This window comes from Miniopterus schreibersii, assembly GCF_964146895.1.
Source record: "Miniopterus schreibersii genome assembly, chromosome: 8".
Taxonomy (NCBI): domain Eukaryota; kingdom Metazoa; phylum Chordata; class Mammalia; order Chiroptera; family Miniopteridae; genus Miniopterus; species Miniopterus schreibersii.
Window position 1 is genome coordinate 47,554,275 of NC_138109.1, and position 22,660 is coordinate 47,576,934.

Below are 22,660 nucleotides of genomic sequence, written 5' to 3' on the forward strand. Positions count from 1 at the left end.
AAGGCCCCCGGTAAGAAATTCAGGATTAGAGGAGTGGTTTGCACATTAATCAGGCATCTCATCAATTAAAAAAAATTTCTTTTGCCAAACAACTCCAATTATATTTATTTAGTTTTTGTTTGTTTTTAATCCTCACCTGAGGATATTTTTTCCATCGCTCAGAGAGAGTAGAAGGGAGGAAAAGGAGAGAGAGAGAAACATCGATGTGAGAGACACACTAAGTGGTTGCCTCCTGCACACGCCCCCAACTGGGACCAGGGATTGACCTGCAACAGAGGTATGTGTCCAGAATTGAACCAAGACCCTTCAGTTCTCAGGCCCAGGCTCTAACCACAGAGCCAAGTCAGATAGGGCTCTTTAGTTGTTTTTATACTGTGTATGCTATTGAACTGATATATTGATACAGAGCTTGCCTCTCCTGGGCTTTGGGCATTGGTCTATATGCTTTTTGTGACCACTGCTAAAACTGGTGTCACTGAGTCTAAACTCTTCACATAGGCAATGCCTGGTGACTGCTCTCAAGAAGCTCAGCCATCGCCTCCTGCTGACCAGGCTGTCTACATTGATTTTCACTGATGTTGCTGATCTTCTGAGACTTAGCAATATTCTACACCTGGGCCTTAACAGTTACCACTATGATGTTCCTTTGAACAGAGACCTCTACTGAGATCTCCTCTGCTATGACTTTCTGGAAAGTATATTAATGCCTATTTCTAAATTATCCTTTATATCTCAGAGTCACTCAGGAATCTCTAGATATCTTCTGCAATATGCACCAGCCATGAGAAACCAGTTGTTGTACTGCCTAAAACACCATACCACCATTTTTATGCTACTGTGGCCAACTCATGCCAGCTTCCAACCTCTCAGCCAATGATATTCCCAGATTTCCTCTAAACTATCAATCCACTGAGTTGCACTGTGAGTAAAGGATGCTGTCTTATCTCTTGTTCATTTGTCTCTCACATACACCTCTTAACTGTTTCCCTAGCACTTTCTACTTGTCATATGGGACTTCTCTTGGGTCATATCATCTTCATTCTTCCTCCATTATGGCTTATTATAAAACTCTATTTTCAAGTAACTAAACTTTCTTCTTGGCTTGAAAAAGGATGATTTTGAAATTTAGATGTCTCTTTTCCCTTTTAAAATGCCTGGATTTCAAGACAACTCTCTCATGACAGGCTCAAAACCAAGCAATGATCCTTTTCTCTAGGTGGATTAAGCCTTCCAGAAACAATAAATGCCACTGATTCAATGTGCAAGGAGCCACAGGGCAAATAGCTTATGAGGAATTAAATATTCATTGGTTTCCTAAGCCAAAAGAATTATCCTCATTAGAGTTACCTAAGTATATTGAATCAGGAATCTAAGTTCTAGTTAGTTTTGAAACAAAATTGGCCAGGGTCCCTGTAAAGGGTAGGGTGAGGGAGGTTTCAAAGTATTTAGATAACTGGTATCCTATTTTTCAGAGGTTTTTGGTTATAGCAAAGGCCCAAACAGCCTGCAGGCTAAATACCAGACAGTTCTAGTGGGAACAGTCTGATCCTGTGTCAGGCCAAAGGCTGAACAGCACAGTTCCAAAGCAACCTGGTCCCGAAGTAGGTTCTCCCAGTGCCTAATGGGTGGGCTTCCTGCTGGAGTCCTAAGAGCAGTCCTCAGAAACAACATCCCTTTCATGCCCCTTGATATTCTTATCTGACTCTTTCCTGATTTCCTCCCCCATCCCCCTAGTCTTGGAGCATCCGCCACAATACTCTGGGTGCTGCAGGAAAGAAATGTGCTAGCTGGGGTAGCTGGTCACTCGTTCACTGTATTCCCTTTCCCCTCATGGGGTAGGTCACCAATAGCTAGTTCAGCCCCATGCTGTGCTGCCTTGGGGGAGAGGCGGCACTGGCAAAGCTCCTCTTATTGCTTTCATAGTTCCCACCCTACAAATTCATCTCATATATCTCTAGTGGATCCCATGCCAGCTCCCAAACCTGAAATGAATGGTTCATTTCATAGGTAACCTATGTAGAAATCTGGACTACTCTCCACTAGTTACAGAGAAGAATATTGATTACAGGATGGAAGACAGATGTAGATTCAAATCGTGGCTCTTCCCTGCCACTTTTTTCAATACGCTGGGTCTCAAGCAAATCACTTAACCACGATGACCTTCGATTTCTACAACTGACAAACGGGAATAAGAGAGCTCAAGGTTTAGACACTAGAGTTCAGCCAAATCTAAAAATCTATACTCCACATAACTTAATAATATAAATAGCAAATGGGGAAAAAATTTTAAAGCAGCAGAAATATATCAAAAGCAAACAAAGAAGGAGAAGGGTAAAGACATAGCCTTAAAAATTTTATGGCTATCAAAGAAAGACAGACGTTTCCAAGAATTTATAAAACAAAGCTCAGAGCAGTAAGGGAAGCCTCTTAACATCGGCCCCCACAAATGCACTCTGCCGGGGCCAGCCGGCAGGCGAACGAGGACCTGATTGAGGGGGTGAGGATTAGAAAAGAAAGACTCATAGAAAAGGATGGGATCGGGAGGGCTACAGCCAAGGCAGAGCTGAGCTGAGCTGAGCTGAGCTGAGCCGGGCTGCGCGCCGAGTTTATTGATTACAAGCTTTTTATAGTGCACCCAGACCACAATACCCAAAACAGTGACCTTTTACCCAGTTCCTGCTCTGCACAAACATTCTTGTTTGTCTAGACACTCTGTCTCCAAGTCAAGGTCTTTGTGCAGGGTTTCTACTCCCTAAAGCAAAGGATACTATGTAATCTTAACTAAGCTACAGGAGGCAGAGGTGCTAGCTCTGCCGACCCACCCTGCGGGTCAACGTGCCAGAGATTTCTCTCTAAGGCGACGCTAGGGTCGGCGAGCCCCTGGAGAGACTCCAGGGCAGCACCCTGCCAGGGAGACTATTCATGAGGGGCAGCCAGCCGGCTCCCCACATCTCCCCCTTTCTTTTCTAAACTAAAGACTTAGGCTTTAAAGCTTTTGGGCGGGTATGCAGGTGGAGAGTATGTAGTCCTATTTTTAGGACTTTTATATCTTTCATGAGTGTTTTCAGTATGCAGGGTGTTATTAAAAAATCAAGGACAATGAGAACAGCCAGTTCGGCCATTCCAACAATTCCATGTTTCCAATCTGTTGCTGAGAGGAAATGTCCCCTCATTCCATTAACCCAAGATTGCGCCATTTCTGCAAGTGAGGTATCTATCTTAGGCGCTTCCCTCAAGGCTAGAATTTCTTGATGGAGTTGTATTAAGTCTAGAGAGACATTACCATTATGCCAGACCCCTGCTAAATGCTTTTGCACTCTGTCCCAGGGGTAGGAAGAGCTGTTATATTCCTTACGGGTCACGCAAATGTGTTTAAAATTAGCATGACAGTCTAAGTCTAGCCGTAGTTTTAAACTTTGCACTTTTCGCCCTATGATGGTAAGGGTGTCATAAAGTGCATTAAGTCTTTCTTCTATCTTTAAATCTATCGCTTCCTGGGTTCCTAGTGTCTGAGTAACATTGGCACTAAGTTGATTCATCTGATGTGCTGTTTGTATACTTTGAGACAGCGATACGGTCGCGGTGACACTGGCCGCAATGACGGCCACCAGGGCTGTAATGCCTGTAATTAGGAGGCCGATAAATCTCTTGCTCCGCAGGAGGAGCTTGGTGGTCTTTTTGATTACCTGAAGACTTCTATCATTATACCATTCCCCAGAAACATTTACAGGAATCATTACAAAGGTGGGTTGATACATGATCATAAGTTGATAGTTCAGAGATACATTATACACACAATTACTGATGGTACAATTATTGCAATGGATCTGCCAATATGAGGCGTCCCGAGTGATATTCAGGGCGCCCACGAGTAGGGCATAGGGTGGTGGGACACAGGCTTGTATTTTACGGAACTGCTGTGTCCGCCCCATGAGGATTGCTGTATTTCCCCGTTCGTCATTGGTATAGATGTCTCTCCCCATGGCAGTAACGAGTCGCCACAGTTGAGTTTGAAATGGCCCCTGGTTCACTGACCAAAAAGACTCGGCAAGGGCCTTCCATTCCGGGCCTGAAGTAGACCAGTCATGGATTGGGGACCCCCCGGTTGCATTGATTAATACACCAAGTTTCCCTCTACAGTTCATTCAATGTGGTTGCTTTGTACGATTGGTGAGATCAGGTTCACAGATAGGCACCCCTTCCGGGGGATTTGTGGCGCTGCCCACAGCGATCTTACTAGGATACCATAGGTCCACATGCCAACGTGTCCAATCTGAAACCGACAAAGTCCAAGGCTGTTGACGGCCATCAAGAGAAAAGATTCCGCTGAGTACCGGCAGTAAGGACTCACACTTAGTAATGCCAATTTTAAAGCAGCCCGCTACCCCATCACTTTTTGAAAAGCAGCTGGGCTGATTCTTGGCGTGTCCATGATAAGTAAAGTTCGAAGCCTTCACTGGCTGAATATGAATACTAGAGTGTCCTCCCACTGCCCAGGTGTCATTGGTGTAAATCACCACCTCCTCATGCTGCCAGGTTACAGGTTGCAGCAATGGAGGACTGGGCAGGTAGGCCCAGTGAATCGCCGCAGAGGCTCCAGGGGCGGCCGCGACCAGGGCTATCATAGCCAGAAATAACCGTTCAGGAGTGACCTCCATTCTCTGGTTCTGCACCATCCTCCTCGCCTGGTCGGTCAGTCGCGCGAGGGTCTCTGTTACTGAGTTCTGGGGCGCTGGATTCCGTCGAGATGGAGCTCGGCCGCGCAGGGGCGTTCTGGAACGCATGCCGTACCAGCCTCTCCGGGAGCCACCGCGGCGCTTCAGCATCCTGTGGAAAAACACACACATGCCCTCGGCCCCAGATTAATACCGGATCTGGCCCATGCCAAGCCCCATCAAGCGGATCCTTCCATCTCACCAAGGCTTGGTGCTTAGATGAACTCGGCTGCCAAAGCCTTTGGGCTGCAGAGTGGCCTTCAGCATCCAAAATTTAAAAATTAAGAATAAAAAGAGCATGATTTAATTGATTCTGGGGGGTTAGGGGGTACAGCTCCCCCTTTTTTATTTTAATTAATTGATTTTTGAGGGTGCTGTGTGCACGCTCGACTATGCCTTGGCCCTGTGGGTTGTAAGGGATTCCAGTTTTGCTCTGAATTCCTAGTTGGGCGCAAAAATTCTGAAAACGCTGGTTAGTGTAACCAGGGCCATTATCAGTTTTTATTATTTTAGGTTGTCCTATAATGGCCATGTAGCGTAAGCAGTGAGCAATAACTTGAGTACTAGATTCACCCGGCAAGGCCGAGGCTATTATAAAGCCTGAATACGTGTTCATTGTAACATGAACAAATTTTTGCCTATTAAAGCTAGGGATATGGGTGACATCCATTTGCCACAGATGGTTGGGGAGCAGCCCTCGGGGGTTGACTCCATAATGAGGAACAGTAGTAAGAGCAGGACATGTGGGGCAGTCTTTTACTATTTGACGAGCCGCCTCCCTGGTAATTTTGAATTGTAGTCGGAGAGTATGTGCATTTTGGTGGTGTAGGGCATGGGATGCCTGGGCGGCGGGCACTCCGACGAGGTAAAGTCGGGTGGCTTCATCTGCCCGTCTATTGTCATCAGCTAAAGGCCCAGGTAAATTAGTGTGGGCGCGGATGTGCCCAAAATAACAAGAGTGACTGCGATTTAAAATGGCTGTTTGTATGGCCAGAAATAATTGCTGCACAGTGGAGTTAGTGGTGCCAATAAAGGGCACAGTTTCAATACATGAGAGCCCTCGGACTACATAGTGACTGTCAGATATGATGTTTATAGGCTTGTGTGCAAAGTCAACAAGCACCCGACATACAGCAGCCAATTCAACCTCTTGGGCTGAAGAATAGGGGGTGGTCCATCGGACAACTCGTTGCTCATGCACATAGGCGGCGGTGCCCGATGAAGAGCCATCAGTAAATACCGTGTCAGCATCAGGCAAAGGCTGGTCCGTCACTATCCTAGGAAAGATAACAGAATGCCTGAGAAAAAACTGTAAAAGTTTATCTGGAGGATAATGATTGTCCACCTGTCCTGGGAATTCAGCTAGAGCAATGCCCCAAGGTGTGCATTTCTGGAATAACCAGTTTATCTGGGCCTGAGAATAAGGCACTAAGATGGCCGCAGGCTCTCGTCCGAAATATCGGCAAGATTCTTCTCGAGCCTGTTGGATAAGAATTGCCATATGCTCGTAATAAGGGGTTAACACTCGAGCAGGTGAAGATGGGAGATGCACCCAGAGGAGTGGGCGGTCCTGCCATAGGACGGCCCGTGGGGGAGTGGCTGGTGGCCAATATGCAGGCATACCAAGGCTTGCTATAATCACAAAAAGTCGCCTGCTGTGATTTTATGGCTGTCTCGACCCTTTGTAGGGCCGCCCGTCCCGCCTGTGTAAGGTGTCTTGGCGAAGATGGGCTTGAGTCACCCTTGAGAATGTCAAACAGGGGTTTTAACTCTCCAGTAGTTAAGCCTAAATAAGGTCTGATCCAATTAATGTCTCCAAGCAGCTTTTGAAAGTCATTTAGAGTATGAAGGTCGTCCACTCTGATGGACACCTTCTGACAAGAAAATAGGTTAGGCTGAAGATGAAATCTCAAGTAAGCAAATGGAGGATGACGCTGCACCTTCTCTGGGGCAATAATTAACCCCTGCTTACTCAAGTCCTGTTCAAGGTCTGCAAAAGCCCTAAGTAAAATTCCTTCTTGACTAGCTGCAATTAATATATCATCCATATAGTGATACAAATAGATAGTGGGATAGATCCGCCGGACTCGGGACAGAGTTGCGGCTACAAATTTTTGACACAAGGTGGGGCTATTTGCCATCCCCTGCGGCAGCACTCTCTACTGGTATTGTTGTATGGGTTCTTTGAAATTTGCTGATGGGATACTAAAAGCAAATCTCTTGCAATCCTGTGGATGAAGGGGAATAGTATAAAAACAGTCTTTCAGGTCAATAATTATTTTGAAAGTGCCTCGGGGGATGGCCGCAGGAGTGGGCAGTCCTAGTTGAAGAGCACCCATAATTTCCATAGTCTCATTAACTTTTCTTAAATCCTGGAGCAATCTCCACTTTCCAGATTTCTTTTTAATAACAAATATGGGGGAATTCCAGGGGGAGTTAGAAGGCTCTATGTGGCCCTGCCGGAGCTGGTCCTGCACCAGGTCCTTAGCGGCAGCTATTTTTTCCTCAGACAGGGGCCATTGATCTACCCACATAGGCTGATATGATTTCCAAGTTATCTTATCAGCGTGGGTAACAGGAATATCAAAGGCCCCACCCGGGGTCGTTGATTTGACCCGGCCCTTTCTGTGCTAGGGCAAGCAGGGCACGCTCTCGGGGTTTAGTATTTTAACCCCTGCCTGTCCAGCGTGCGGCAAGGCAGTCCTCGCTGCAGCAGCACCAAAACCCGTCCCAGGGTAACTAGGGGGGTCATCTGTACCTCCTCTCGTCCCGCCAGAGTCAGGACCCTGCAAGAGATCTCTCATCTGCTGCAACATTTCCTGCATCTCCTCTGCGGTAACTGCGGAGGGGGCAGGGCCAGACCTTTTTGTGCATTCCTCTGAAAGGAGTGCAAACTCCCCATATCTCTCTCTCTCATACTCTGCGGCAGCTTCTTCAAGATCTTCCTCTTCCTTTGGTGTAAGTCTATCAGGCCGACTATTGCCCACAAGGGGCCCCGGCTCAAGCGGGGGAGCGGTGGCCACATCCTCAGAGCGTGGATCTTTCACAGAGTCAGCACGGACCTCTAGGGGAGGATTCATGCGGGTGCCTTCATGGCGTGGGTCAAGGCTGTCCCTAACCAAATTCCAAAGAGAAAAAGTTTCTACTGGCATCTTTTGGGGTCCATGGGCCTGAAAATATCCCTGCAAGCGTTCTCCTACCTTATTCCAAGTTTCTAAACTCACCGTGCCCTCCTCAGGGAACCAGGGGCACACTTCCTCCACAAACTGCAAAAATGTATGCAGTTGTGAGGTACTAACCTTGGCGCCCCTAGAACGGAGCATTGTTTTTAAGACTTGTGCGAACAGCATTCTACTATTCTCCTGTCCCATGATTTCCTTACTCCCGATGTACTAACCGCCCTCTCGGCTACCATGGTTGCACTTACCCAGTAGCAATGTGCGCTCCCCGAGAGGTGTCCTCTACCGTCGTCCCAGGTTTTCAGGTCCCTGTTCCGGCGCCACTTGCCGGGGCCAGCCGGCAGGCGAACGAGGACCTGATTGAGGGGGTGAGGATTAGAAAAGAAAGACTCATAGAAAAGGATGGGATCGGGAGGGCTACAGCCAAGGCAGAGCTGAGCTGAGCTGAGCCGGGCTGCGCGCCGAGTTTATTGATTACAAGCTTTTTATAGTGCACCCAGACCACAATACCCAAAACAGTGACCTTTTACCCAGTTCCTGCTCTGCACAAACATTCTTGTTTGTCTAGACACTCTGTCTCCAAGTCAAGGTCTTTGTGCAGGGTTTCTACTCCCTAAAGCAAAGGATACTATGTAATCTTAACTAAGCTACAGGAGGCAGAGGTGCTAGCTCTGCCGACCCACCCTGCGGGTCAACGTGCCAGAGATTTCTCTCTAAGGCGACGCTAGGGTCGGCGAGCCCCTGGAGAGACTCCAGGGCAGCACCCTACCAGGGAGACTATTCATGAGGGGCAGCCAGCCGGCTCCCCACAGCACTCTGCAGGGGAGATGCATGAACAAAATCCTGAAGCATCTTAACCACTCCCCAAACCTGCCGTGGAACCTGACAAAGACAGATTCCGAGAGAGATGGGTAGCCCTTGGAGGAGACAATGTCCCAAGGGAGAGAAAGTCCCATCACAACCACTTCACGTCCTACCGGAAAAGGGAACTATTGGGACTCTCTATTTTGGTATCTTCCAGCTGAGAGAAAGATGAAGAGGACAGCAGAACCATCATTGACACCCAGCATTAATTATCTCCAACAATACAGGGTGATTTAGCAAAAAGGGAGAAAAGAGAGAAAATAATTAGGACAAGAGTCTCTGAGGGAGGGAAAGTGAAAAAGAGGCATGCTTAATGCCTGAAGGGAGGTAACCCATGCACGAATTATGGATACAGGAGCAAACCTCTCCATTTATTATTTATCTTTTCCCCAGGGGAGGAAAAAGTAGGGGTTGGAAGGAAAAGAACTTGCTGTTGGGAAGAAGTGGGTGAATGTGGAAAGGGAAAATTGGTGAACTGAAGTAGACGACCAAATAAACAAAACAAAACTAAATTTCAGATTACTTTCTATAAAGGAAACAGGACTCAGAACTCCAGGACAATTAGCAGGAATAATCCAAAGTGCAGTGGTATTATTAATGTGATGGAGATAAATTCCAATATATGGAGTTTAGCAGAGGGAAAATTTAATAAAATTCCAGGAGAGCCGAGCAAGGTCCTCCAACCAAGGCTGTTACACAGCACCAGATGGGCTCTTCCCCTGTCCTTGAACCCAAGGTAATAGAAGAGCCAGGGGCATTCACCCACACTACAGCAGAGCAAATAGAAGGCCTAGACAAAGCTGCTCAAATGCAATGTAAGAAAAATAAAAAGAAAGGGCATAAACAACTTTGCAAACACATATCAGCAAAAATAAATAAATATGAGAGAGGGGAACACAGATGAAGAAACCATTCTGAAAGTTAGCAGAGCCCCACAAAGAAAATGTCCTTTAAGTATCTCATGATACAGACATTAATGAGAACACAAAAGCAATTTTTAAAATAAGGTGTAAAGTAATATTAAAGATAAAAATGAAGAATGCAAAGCTAAGAAAACAAAGTGAGAACCATACAGCACTATTATAGAACTAAAAAATTAGAAAGCACAGAAGCAGCTCTTACCTAATACAATTTCAAACTCCAAACTCAGTCAAATTTAAATTCCTTCTCTTCTCTAATCTATGTAGGGTAAGGGGTCAAAATTAGGTTATTTTCTCTTCCTAGCGCCACCTCCCCAATTTGTTAGTAGTCACTGTTTCTGATACCTGTGACCCCACAGGTGTGCGGGGGGGGGGGGGGGGGGAGTGAGGTAGGAGGGTACATGCTGGGGAAGCGGGGCACAGTTTTCGTGGCATGTACAGCTGTATCCCACCTGCAGGGCCCTCTAGATGGCAATGATAGTTGCTGAGTCTGTGGGTACCTTTGTGGGCTCCTCATGAATCCCTGTGGTTGCCTGGTCTGTCTTTTTCTGTCTGGCTACTGGATTTGTAGGATCCATATTCTGTTCATGTCCCTCAGGCAGCAGGCTTGGGTAGGATCATTTTCCCCCAGAGTCCTTATCAAGTCCAAAAACATGCACCTTTACTCTGCATGGCGGGAGAGTACAGCCCAGTCCCAAAGCTGCCACCTGTATGTTCTGCCACCAGCCACGGCATCTCACCTTTAAAACATTCATTGGTAAGACCCTCAAGTTCCTAGAGGTGCATAAAGCTCTTTAAGTGCCCCTTAGGAAAGCTTCTCCTTGACTTGAGAAGGAGCATCTACCATGTTCTATATTATTATTATTATTATTATTATTATTATTATTATTATTATTACTACCACCACCACCACTACTGGGCTGTTTGTCTGGTCCAAGTTCAAGAACAGATGAAAAGACAGGTTGGCCTCTATATGAGGTTTTTTTTACTTATATTTATGCCTGACGCAGTAAATAAACTGCTGTACATTCCGTAAAAACCCATCTGAAGTTCAGTGGAATTGGCAGCTTGCCGATATCCTGAGTCAGAGGAGGAAATGGACTCAGTGCTTCTCATGCTCCCCTGTGTCAACACCCAGAACCAGTTTAGAAAGCAAACAAGCAGCAGCGTCCTCCAGGCTCTGAAGTTCTTGCTGCACCTGCAGTGGGGCAGTCTCCCTTCCTCTGAGCAAGCTCTGCAGCAGCCTACGCGTTTCCACTTGCGTCTCTTGAGGGCATTTCTACGGCAGAGGAACACACTCCTCTCCTTCCCCATTGGAGAGGTGTAGTAAGGTGGGTGACATGCAAGGTACTCTGTCACTTCCTCTCCAAAGGAATTTCTCTGCAACCTCAGCTTTGCATGTAGGCTGGGAGAGGTAAACAGCTAACGCCGGCAGAAGTAGTCTAGGACCATGAAGTTACAAAGTTTTACATAAATGATCTGGCACCGTGTGTTAGAATGAGAGGCACATATCATTTTGTTGTGTGCTTTTGTGGCTTCCAATAGAGCTTTTTCTACCATATCCTGTTCTTCAACTACCCTATCCCGACTTACATTTACTGCTGGGGTGTGTGTGACTCCAGGCAGAGACTGTATGGCCCATCCTTTACTTTCTCCGCAGTGCCTGGGATGGCTCCTTGCTCACTGAAGACAGCTCACAAATGCTTCGTAAATTGAATTCAATTTTAAAGAGAGACAAACTTTCTCCTTCCTTTCTACTGACGCACATGCCACCCACTCCTCAGTACTGGAACAAGGCTACTTTTCCATGAAGTCGCCCTGTTCCATTTCAGCCCTATTAATTATTCCCTGTCTCCAAACGCCTCCAAGACCTTGTTAATATGATGTTTCATATCACCATTTTACATTTTTATTTATCCTACAACTTTGGCAAGACCCTGAACTCTTTAATGATGTGGATCACCTTACATTCATTTCTTTAGAGAAGTTCTTAAAAAACATTTAAAAACATTGACATAAATACTATGTTAAATCATAGAATGTATGCCTGTATCCTTATTTACCTGATTACTTGCTCACACAATACAGGCCTCACTATAAAAGCCATCTACATCACCATGTCCGGAAAATAAGGCTCAACAGCCTGGACTTATGATTGAACCAATGAAACATGGATGATCTACCTATTAGTTTCGCTTGAAACTGCCTTCCCTTTTCTGCTCAAACAGTTCAGACAGAAATGGTCCACAATTGCTCATGGAGGAAATCTTAGAATATTTCCTTTAACTTTATTTAAGTATGATAAACAAAAGGGCTGCCTCCAGGAAAGCCACTCCTCCAACCTAATCAGGCACACCATGTTAATCTTTCCCTTTACCACATGGATTTTTACCTCTCACTAGACCTTTAGTTACTATAAGTCTGCTCACTTTTAAATTGTGCCTTTTAACCTTCTTGTCAAGTTTGTCATTTCTAAAATACAACAAGAATGCCAACATGTCCAACATGCCATCCTCCTGGACATCGCCTGTGTCACCTCCTAAGAACACCAGATTGACCTGGACTTTGCAGAATCTCTTTCCTACGTGAACACTACCTTCCCTTTGTTCCCTCCTTCTTCTGTCAGACAGGGAGAACCTTTGAGCTTTGGAATAGACAGGACTATGCCCCTTGACAACAGAAAGCAGTTACAAGAAGCTGAAGACCTTTGTCCATTTCGCCTTTGTAAGAATACAAGGTTCCTTTTCTCTGAGGGGGGGAATGATACCGTTATAATTAAAGTAGTTATTAATAACAGGAAAGGAGTAAAGGGGGAAGCCAGATATTACAGGCATGTCATTTAGACAGCTTCACCTGGAAGCAACAACTTTGCACTCCCAAGGGGTCCAACAAAGGAAAGATAGACGCATGCCCAGTAAAGTTGGAGGGACTAGTGAAGGTGCTTGCTGTCAATCACACCTGGGGACAGAATGGGCGTAGGCACTGCAAGGGCACAAAGGTATGGGATACTTAATTCCCTGAACAAAGAAGTTTTGTCTCTTGGTTCTTCTTGGCATGCTTGCCCATGACTCACACTTAGCTTCCTGGCATTCTCCCAGATGGCCCACAGCCATGCATACCTCCACAGACAATGTAGTAGTGGACTTCAACCTGCCTAATGCTGTGCTGGGACTGTCTCCAACATGAAAAGGAAAGTCTTAGCTTTGCTTCTAGCTCTACTGAAACCCCAGCTATGCTTTTTCTATGACTGGACTAAGGGGAATGTGACTTTGGGAACCCAGGGATATAATTCCATGCAAATAAAAATCACTCATTCTCCTGTGTCTCAGAAAATTCTTTTCTCAAGATATTATAAGAGTTCTACCCTCATCACCTAGTGGGGAAAAGGACCCCTCACTTTGTTAGGGGCAGAGGTATTGATCATGCTGTTGACAGTGATTGCTAGCTATAGTTATAAGAAATATTAATCATATTCTGTTAGATGTGATTGTTCTGTTCGAATTAGAAAAAGCACTTTCTAACCTGGCTGGGAGTTGTATGCCCCAGGACATGGGAAATACCCTTGGAATGCGGTCTGTTCTCCTTTCCCGAAAACTGCCTATCATCATGGAAGTATTAACAACCTTGTTCCTGAAACAATGGAATCTTGGAGGCACCTGCCCTTTGCAAGCCCTAGCCCACATTGCCTGTAAACTGGTCCCAGAGGCGCCCACCTGGAGTCCCGGAGGCGCCCACCTTTTTGCAACCCCCCAGCCCACGTTGCTGGTAACCTGTTACCATTATACCTTGCTTACTTCCCCATGCCTGTAATTCCTACTTTCCCATGTAATCTTTGTCCTTCTACCCAATATAAGCAGCTGGCTTATGGCAGGGTTGCAGAGTGGATTTTTGTGGATGACCATTACTGCTCTCCCAATTTGCTGGCAATATTGAAATAAATGCTCATATACGATTCAACCCTGCCTCTGCTTAATTGGCTCAAGTGGTGACAGGCAATCTGGAGCCATTGTTGTCCAGTTTCAACTTCATCTGATAACAATGAGATCCCCTTGACGGCATTAGTGTCCTTGTAAGAAAGATCTCTCTCTTTTTCATTCTCCCTCTCCTTCCTCCTCCCCACCTCTATCTCCACACATTGAGAAGAGGTCATTTGAGGACATAACAAGAGGGTGGTCTGCAAGCTTGAAAGTCTCACTAGAATCCAACCATACTGGCACTCTGATTTCAGACTTCCTAGCCTGTGAGAAAATAAGTGTCTGTTGTTTTAGCCACTCAGTCTGTGGATTTTGTTATAGCAGCGCTGGCTAAAACAGTAGGGGGTTCATAGCTCACAGTCATCTAGTTGGGGATTAGGGCTGGTCTCTAGTCTTGTCAGAGAAAACACTGAGGGGAGGGTCAAACACTAGGGATCCAAGCAAAATTGAAAAATTTAGCTCTAGGGACAGAAGAAGACATGTTATATGTGAATTCTATCCATACACAATGAATGCAATTAGAAGGCTACACTTCAATGCTAACCTCTAGACACTCAGAAACAAAATGCAGGGCAGCAGATTATTTCTATACTCCACTGCGAGGACAGATAACTCCAAATGTATATCTACCCTTTGTTCTCATTAATTCAAGGCCCTCCAGGCAAGATTGAATCTGATACAATGTATCTTAAGGGTAACTGGGGCAGAGCTCAAGCAAGCAGGGGATGATAAAGAGCCTTCAGAAAACAAAACAAAACAAAACACCCCAGAATGGTATAAAAAATATAAATCATCTATCCAGCCATGCAACCCATATATCCAACATGAAGACAGAATAAAGTATCTGGATATGCACTCCTCAGAGAGGTCTGAAGGCATACAGTACCTCGGATGTCTCTGGAGGTCGTTTTTACCATGATAAAAACTCTTAGCAAACTAGGAAAACAAGCAAATTTGCTTGGCATTTGGTTTTCTTAACAAGCAAATTCGCAATTATGTCAACATGCAAAAGTTTCAATTAAAAAAAAAAAAAATGGGCAAAGGACCTGAATAGACACTTCTCCAAAGAGGACATACAGATGGCTAATAGACATATAATTATTTCTTATTTTCTTCTTTATACTTATCTTTATTTGTGGTATCTAAAAATAATTAGCAGGTACTTATAATCAAATAAATCAACCTTATTTTGAAAATAAGTCAGTTTAAACCCTTTCAAAACAATTTGCCCTGGTGCTTATTCCACCACCTTTTTTGTTCTTGGACACTTTGCCTATGCTAAACTTGCCTTTGTTAAACCTAGATCTTGACGAGGTTTTGCTACACAATGATTTTGACAGCCCAGTAATTCAACCATTTAAAAACCTTAATCTCAGAGTTTTAAGACCAGTGAATTTCATGAGACTCTTCTGGTTTCAGTCTGACTCTTCACCCCTATAACCAAATATACACAGCCCCTGGTAAATACAAACTGGTTCTGTCAGTTGACGTTTCAGACTTCTTTTAGAATTGTTTTATTAGCTGCATTCAAAGTTCACTCCCTGATAAGGAATCCTCTTGACTGACATGTGTCAACATTCTGTAACAACCCAACTCAGCTGTGAGTTCTATTGACCCCATAAAACAAACTAAAGGCAATATTACACTTGCAACCAGCTGGCCATGCCCTTGTTCCTAGTAAGCTGCAGGCATCACTTTGGATCCTAGGTCCTCAGAGTGGATATAGTATCAGATAAGCAGTAAATGCTAAGATGTCTAATACCTAGAAATCTATTTTAGTAATGTTTGAAAAATATAAATACATTTAGAAAAACAATTAACTAGACCTATGGAAGCCATACATTGAAATCATATTACTAATCGATCCTGCTTCAAAATATTCACAAAGCAAAGAATTATGTATGCAAACCACCTTGAGTTAGAATAGTTGGGCGAGAGGTTAATGCTTTATTCCAGTTTCTCTTTTTTATATATACATATATAATTTTGATAATTTCTTCATAGTCTGAAGATGTCTGTTTTGTCTGTTTCTAAATTTGTTGGTATAAAACTTTTCATAGCATTTTCTTGTGATATATTTAAATCTACACTTAATCTGTAGTTTTCTGTCTTACAATTTCTAAAAACTCTTTAAACATTCTCTTATCTTCTCTTTATCAGTCTTGCTAAAGGGATGTCTATTTTACTAGTTTTTTCAAAAATCCGCTTTTGATTTTGTTGATTTAATTGCTTATTTTTCTACTGCATTAATGTATGTTCTTCAACACAAATATTTATAACATCTTTATTTGTAATAATCCCAAATTAAAAACAACATCAGGCTTGATCAATGACTCCCTCATCATTGATGTTTCTATCTATCTCTCTCTCTTGTCCTCTCTCTGAAGCCAATAAAGATATATTTTTTAAAAAACACAAAAAACAACATGAATGTCCATCAATGAATTGTGGTATATTCAATGGAATACTACTCAGCAAAAAATGTACAAAATTGTGACACTCTAAATATGAATGAATCTCAAATTGTGGTAAAAGAAAGAAGCCAGCCAAGAAAGACTATATACTGTGTGAGTCCATTTATATAAAATTCTACAAAAATACAAATGGATCTACAGTAACAGAAAAAAGATCAGTGGTTGCCTGGGAACAGGAATGGAAGGATGAACTACAAAGGGGCATGAGGACACTTTGGAGTGAGGGAAATGTTTGTTCTCTTGATTGTGGTGACAGTTTCCTAGGTGTATACATATGTCAAAACTTATCAAATTGTAAAATTTAAATATGTAAAGTTAATTGTACGTCAATTATATCTTAATAAAGCTATTAAATAAGAGCCAAAAGCATAAAAACAGATGAGTTTATAGAGCAAGAACATAACTCGGCACAATTCTGCTTGATTAGCATAGCTCCTTGGTAAAAGAGAAATGCTTTCTGGTTTTTCTAGTTGCAGGGAACAAAGATCTGCTCAACCTATTTCAAGGAGTTTTCCTATAAATACACACCTCCAAGGACAAGGCACCTAAGTACAACAGGGCCTAATGACAATTGAAACTGGAAGGCAAGTCTTAGAAACAACTAATCTAATCATCTCTATTTGAAGATGTAAGATTTTTATTTTCCTAATTTTCCTGGTTATTCTGTTTTCCTCTACTCACTTTCTCTGTTCTCTCTCTTACCGATTGGCTTCCAATGCTCAGAGTTTTTATTCCTCTGTAACTTTTAACTTGCACATGATCATCAGGAACTCTCTAATTGCTGGGCTATCCAGTGCCTACCACCAACAAATACTTCTTTTGTTTCTTTGATTCAGTTTTCCAAGACAGGCCCCCTGATTGCCTAAATTTATCTTTTTATGCCATGCCATTGGTTAAAAATGTTGACCAGCTCATGAACTGACTTCCCTTAGGCCAGACAGCCCATCCCTGGGTCCAAACAGCTGTGAGCAAGAGGCAGAAGGTTCACACATAGTTCAGAATACAACTGCTTTGGTAGCACAAACTCTAAGCAGGGCAGATTCCCCCAGAAGCAGCTATGAGGAGTGCAGCCAGTGCTTGACATCTCTAGTAAACTAATTTCATGCTGAAATTAAGTCATGAACTAGGTCCCTACAGGAAACTTGTGGGCCTCTTGTTGGTTATCACCTTATATGACCATGCTATGCAGGTTTCTGGCCAAAATAAGAATTTTGTTACTATTGCTGCTTGGGTTGAGATATTCTCAATTTTTTTAAGAATCTTCCCAGAATAGTCCTTTCCCTCTAGCTCTGGATTGTGCTCTACTCGTTGGTTGCTAAAGGACCTTTCCCTGTAAAGGTAACATTTACTAAGTGCTATGCATCTGATCTGATCTTACAAGCATTCTCTTCATCCTTCCATTGGTTTCCAGGACCCAAGAAGTCCTACCCTTGTCCCTAACTTGTTTCCCTCTGTTTTCTGGCTTGAGGAATGTACACTAGACAGTAAAGGTTGGTTTGGCCCTTTGGTGAATCTTAGCTCCTTTACCTATTGTGGTCCAAACTAGAGTCTGATTTTATACTCTTATTTGGGAAAAACTGACCATTTGAAATTTCTGATTCTGCAATTAAAAAGAAAAAACAATTCACGGTTCCAATGTGACTACATGTCATGAGGCTCACCTAAAAATGAATATACAAATTAATCCTTCATGCATAAAAGGAAAGTCTTTAAGAGAGAAAACATCACCGTAAGGATTAGGTCCTGGGACCTAAGCTAAGTAGCTATATCTAGTACTTAATGTGGGATCAGTAATATTTAAGTATGACCTTTACTCTAAAAACAGAGGAGTCAGTGAAAGAGAAACTGCTTTTTCATTGCCAAGGTTGACAAAGTCTTAACCAATTCTGGGAAGCTTTGCAGAGCTATAATCATAAATTCCTTTCCTATGAAATCATTGTTTATAATAACAATATAGTATATCTGGCTCTGTTACTATTGCTAAAGAAAACAAAACAAGAGTACTATTTGAAAATGAAAGAGAAAAAAAAAAATCAGGTACCAAAAAGGTTAATGCTGTTTTGCACCAAACATATCAGCTTATAACTATAATTCTATCATCATTTTTATTTAACTGAGAGAAAAATATGGATGCTACCAAGAGTTTTGTACTTGGCTCAAAGTCACTTTATCTCAAACAAGTTATAATTCTTAATAATTTCAATTATCCACAGAGATAATTCTTCTATTAAGCTGGCCTCTCAGTTCTTAGACTCCCTTTCCTACAATAACCTTGCTCTCTGCGCTGCTTCAACTTGTTACTGCCATGGTACCCTAGACCTTGTCTTTAGTCTTTACTATAACTACACTCCTCCACCTGATTACTACCCTCTATCTTTTCAGATCATTCTCTCCAATATTCCAGTTCCATTAATTTTTCAAGCTCACCAGGCATGTGGATACATTGAACCTAGTACCTCTGCACTGTCGCTCATCCCCTCACATCTTCAGTCCCAGGAAATTTGAGGAAATAGTCCATACTTACACAATTTTTCACTCTTTCCTCAAATTTCCAACATTTCCTTACTCTCTGCTAATAGCCTTACTTCTTATTCCCTCCATCACATCCTCCAAGCTATTGGCATCTGAACTCATAAACATTTACTTTCCCACCATCTAGGATCTTCTCCTCAGGAATGTATGCAACGTATAAATTCCTTTCTTTTAACTCCAAAGGATTCTCAGATCTACCTTAAGTTTATTCAAGAGCCCCTAATTAAAAGAGTGGTCTGTTTTTATATCACATTCCCATGAGTTAAAGGAAGGTGGTAAGACACAAAGGAACATTGGAGGGATATTTAATCTATTTCACCTAAAAAACTGAGTAAGTTTTGTGGAACAGTGTCCAATTAAAAAGGTATATATCGAGAGCTGATTCCAGGTCTACCTCTGGGCAAATTTAGGAGAAATGTTGTTTGGTCTGATGTCAAATATAACCCTATAAGTTATGTCTTAATTACAAAGGCAAAAATATACCCTTTAACCGTAGAAAAAACTGCCTGTCAGCACTTTCATCAAATGATTGAATTTATCATCACTAGTAATGGGACCCACCTGACATTAAACACCTCCTAATGTGAGATAATATAAATTGCACAGTATGACCTAAGAAGTACCCTTGCCAAATATGTTTAATCTCAACTACTCAAGTATCTAGTAACTTGCAGTTTATAGGAAACACAAGGTCTAGGAGCAGAAATAAATACAATTTAATAACTCAGAATTAGGGCATTCTTCAGGACAACTGGCTTGGTTTCTTTTAAAAAAACAATCAAAATTATCCAGGGTGGACAGTAAAAATTAAAAGTTTTAGGTTAAAAGATACCAAAGGTAGTTAAAAGCCAACTGCAATAGGCATATTGATAGGTTCGTGGTTCAAAAACAAACTACTGTAAATCAAATCTTTACTTAAAGTCATCGATAGATTCTGCAACTTTATTGAAGTATAACAAAACTAATTTTACCATAGGCTAATTGTTATAAACAAGAGTTAAATTCCTACGACATCTCTTCATCATCAACATTATACAAAAAGCAGTGGTGCCTGGCTGACATAGCTCAGTGGTTGAGCATCGACCTATGAAACTGGAGGTCATGGTTTAATTCCTGGTCAGGTCACATGCCCCGGTTGCAGGCTCAATCCCCAGCACGCAGGAGGCGGCTGATCAATGACTCTCACCATTGATGTTTCTATCTCTCTCTCCCTCCCCCTTCCTCTCTCTGAAATCAATAAAAACGTATTTAAAAAAAAAAAAAAAAAAGCTGTGGTACATTTGTTCTGGCCACCATGGCCAGAAGAACACCTAAGGAACTAACAGTAAAGGTAGAAAAGGATCCCTATTGTACAGGACAAGGCCTGACAAGCTAGCCCAAGAATTACAGCTCCCCCTGAAGTCCTGTAGAAAAACAAAGCAAACCAGTCACACTCCGGTCAAGCATAACCCCATTACTCATTGTAAGACATTGTGTTTAAATCATCCCTTTTATGTTACTAAGGGTCCCCCCCCCTTGTTTCATGTTACAAAAGTTGACAACCTAACAAATTATCAAATTATTAGAAGCCCCTTTACCATACTTGCCTTTGTAGTTACTGAGTATAAAATGTGGGAAGAACTGAGGGTCAGGGCTGCAGTTCGGCTCTTACATGGGTGAGATGCTGCAACTGTAGCCTCTGGCCAGCTAATAAAGGCTCCAAAATTCAAACACAAACTCTGGTGGTCGTCTGTCGCAGGTCACACCAGAACACATTTACACAGTGGAATACTACGCAGATGTAAAAAAGAAGGAACTCTTACCCTTTGTGACAGCATGGGTGGACCTGGAGATTATTATGCTACTCGAAATAAGCCAGTCAGAGAAAGACAAATACCATATGATCTCACTAATACGTGGAATCTAATGAACAAAATAAACTGATGAACAAAATAGAATCAGAGGCATGGATACATGGAACAGACAGACAAATGTCAGATGGGAAGGGGCTGGGGGAACTAGATAAAAGGTGAAGAGATTAGCCAAAGAATATATATGCATAGCCCATGGACACAGACAACAGTGTGGTGAAGGCCAGGGGAGGGGGTTGCTGGGTGGAGGTGGGTAAGGGCAGGGAAAACGGGGGACATCTGTAATCGCGTAAACAATAAAAAGAAACAGCAGTACTTAAGGGGAAAAAAAATTTAAAAGGACAACTCATTTTGGCTAAAGTTCAATTAAATTACATTAAATACATTTAATACAATTCAATTAAGCATAGTTTATCTCAGAAAAAGAACATTATAACAAAACAATATTATTCAAGGACCCCGCTATAGATACAAAAGGCACCTTGGGGACAACTGGGGAAATATATTGACTTTATATTAAGTGATATTAGAAAATAACTTAATTTTCTTAGGTGTGATAAAGGTTTTCCGGTTATGTAGAACAATATGTTCACAGGAGATGTATAGTCAAAGTATTTAGAGGTAAAGTGTCTTCATGTCTACAACTTATGGTTCTGACAAAAACAAAACAAACAAAAACCAAACAGACACATATATGTGTATGTACACACAAACATATAAATATGACAAATAATTTTTAAATCCAGGTGATGGGCATATGGGTGATTCTGTACTCTTTTTTTGGTTAATCTTTTGTTTAGAATGTTCAGAATAAGAAACTAGTAGGGGGCCCGGCCGGGGGTGGCTCAGAGATCAAGCCTTGACCTGGGATCCAGGCAATCTGGGTTCGATTCCCGGTCAGGGCACATGCCCCAGTTGCGGGCTCGATCAATGACTCTCTCATCATTGATGTTTCTATCTCTCTCTTTCCCTCCCCTTTCCTCTCTCTGAAATCAATAAAGATATATTAAAAAAAAAAGAGAGAGAAAGAAAGAAAGAAAGAAAGAAAGAAAGAAAGAAAGAAAGAGAAAGAAAGAAAGAAAGAAAGAAAGAAAGAAAGAAAGAAAGAAAGAAAGAAAGAAAGGAAGAAAGAAAGAGAAAGAAAGGAAGGAGAAACTAGTAGGGGGCAGGTAGACATGTGTAGCCAAACCCTACACATCTGTAACAGTCCATTTTGTGTTTTACCTTCCTCTTGAAGGCTTTCTTGCTGATTACAGGACAAACTGAGTTCTCTTTTCCGAATTTCCCTGGTACTTTTACTATGCATTTAGCACTTAATTAACATTCTACATTGTACCTAGTCTGAATAAATACATTATGAATTCCCAGAGGACAACGTGTAAGGTTCCTGTAGGGGAGTACAATAACAGGATACAGAGATATAGAAATTAAACGGCTGAATTATGAGATTATGGCCCGCCTTTAGTAGGCAGAAAATATTGTTAAATTGATAACAAGATACAACTGTGAGTGATGAGGGCCTACACTAGGATGGTAGCAAGAAAAATGGCACGTCCTGGGGACTATGGGAAGCGTTTGCACGCCTGGCTTTCACACAGAGCCGTCCAAGCCCGCACAGCTTTGCACATCGCCGAGCTTTGCAACACCACAGCTCTCCCCTCGGAGCTGGGGCTAACTTAGGAGCGACGGTGACTCGAAGTAGAATCGTGCCTGGCAGAGGCTCACTTTCAACCTTCACTCGCTGAGCCAACTTTATTTAGACAGGCTCATGTTACAACCCGATTTCCAAGGACATTCTCCACATCCGTACCCGCGGGCAGCAATAAATAGCCTCGGTAATATTCGGAAAGGTCGAATTTACCTACGCGATTCCATTCCCCCGCTCGTTTACTTGGCTGAAGCACAGATATCCTTTCGCTTTAGGTCCAGCGTTTGACAGTGAACTGTACGTTGAACCCTTACAGCACGAAACTACTTATTTGGGTTTGACAGGTTTTCCCGGAGACATCAAGGTTGACATCCAGGCTGACTTTTCGCCCTAACCCGGGGCCGTGCCCTCTCACCCAGATTCCCGGCCTGCCGCGCGCCCGCTCCCCCGCCCCACCCCCGCCTCCTCTTGCCTCACCCCCACCCCCACCCCCACCCCCAGGCC

At 43.0% G+C, this 22,660-nt stretch overlaps 1 protein-coding gene across 5 annotated transcripts; it reads right to left on the bottom strand.

Moving 5' to 3' along the window:
• Positions 1-2,532: 2,532 nt before the first annotated feature.
• On the bottom strand, positions 2,533-22,593 carry LOC308560778 (uncharacterized protein; the record flags this gene model as incomplete). Of its 5 annotated transcripts, XM_081145010.1 has the most annotated exons (4): positions 22,370-22,553; positions 8,143-8,250; positions 5,848-5,992; positions 2,533-4,827 (listed from the first exon to the last, which is right to left on the bottom strand). In XM_081145010.1, the coding sequence occupies exons 3-4, from the start codon at positions 5,964-5,966 to the stop codon at positions 4,146-4,148; spliced, it is 801 nt and encodes a 266-aa protein (XP_081001136.1). In that variant the 5' UTR covers positions 5,967-5,992; positions 8,143-8,250; positions 22,370-22,553. The 5 variants fall into 5 exon arrangements, with proteins under 5 accessions (XP_081001136.1, XP_081001140.1, XP_081001137.1 ...); XM_081145014.1 differs by having other exon boundaries at positions 2,533-5,992; positions 22,374-22,593; XM_081145011.1 differs by lacking the exon at positions 22,370-22,553 and having other exon boundaries at positions 2,534-4,827; positions 5,863-5,992; positions 8,143-8,402.
• Positions 22,594-22,660: the final 67 nt, after the last annotated feature.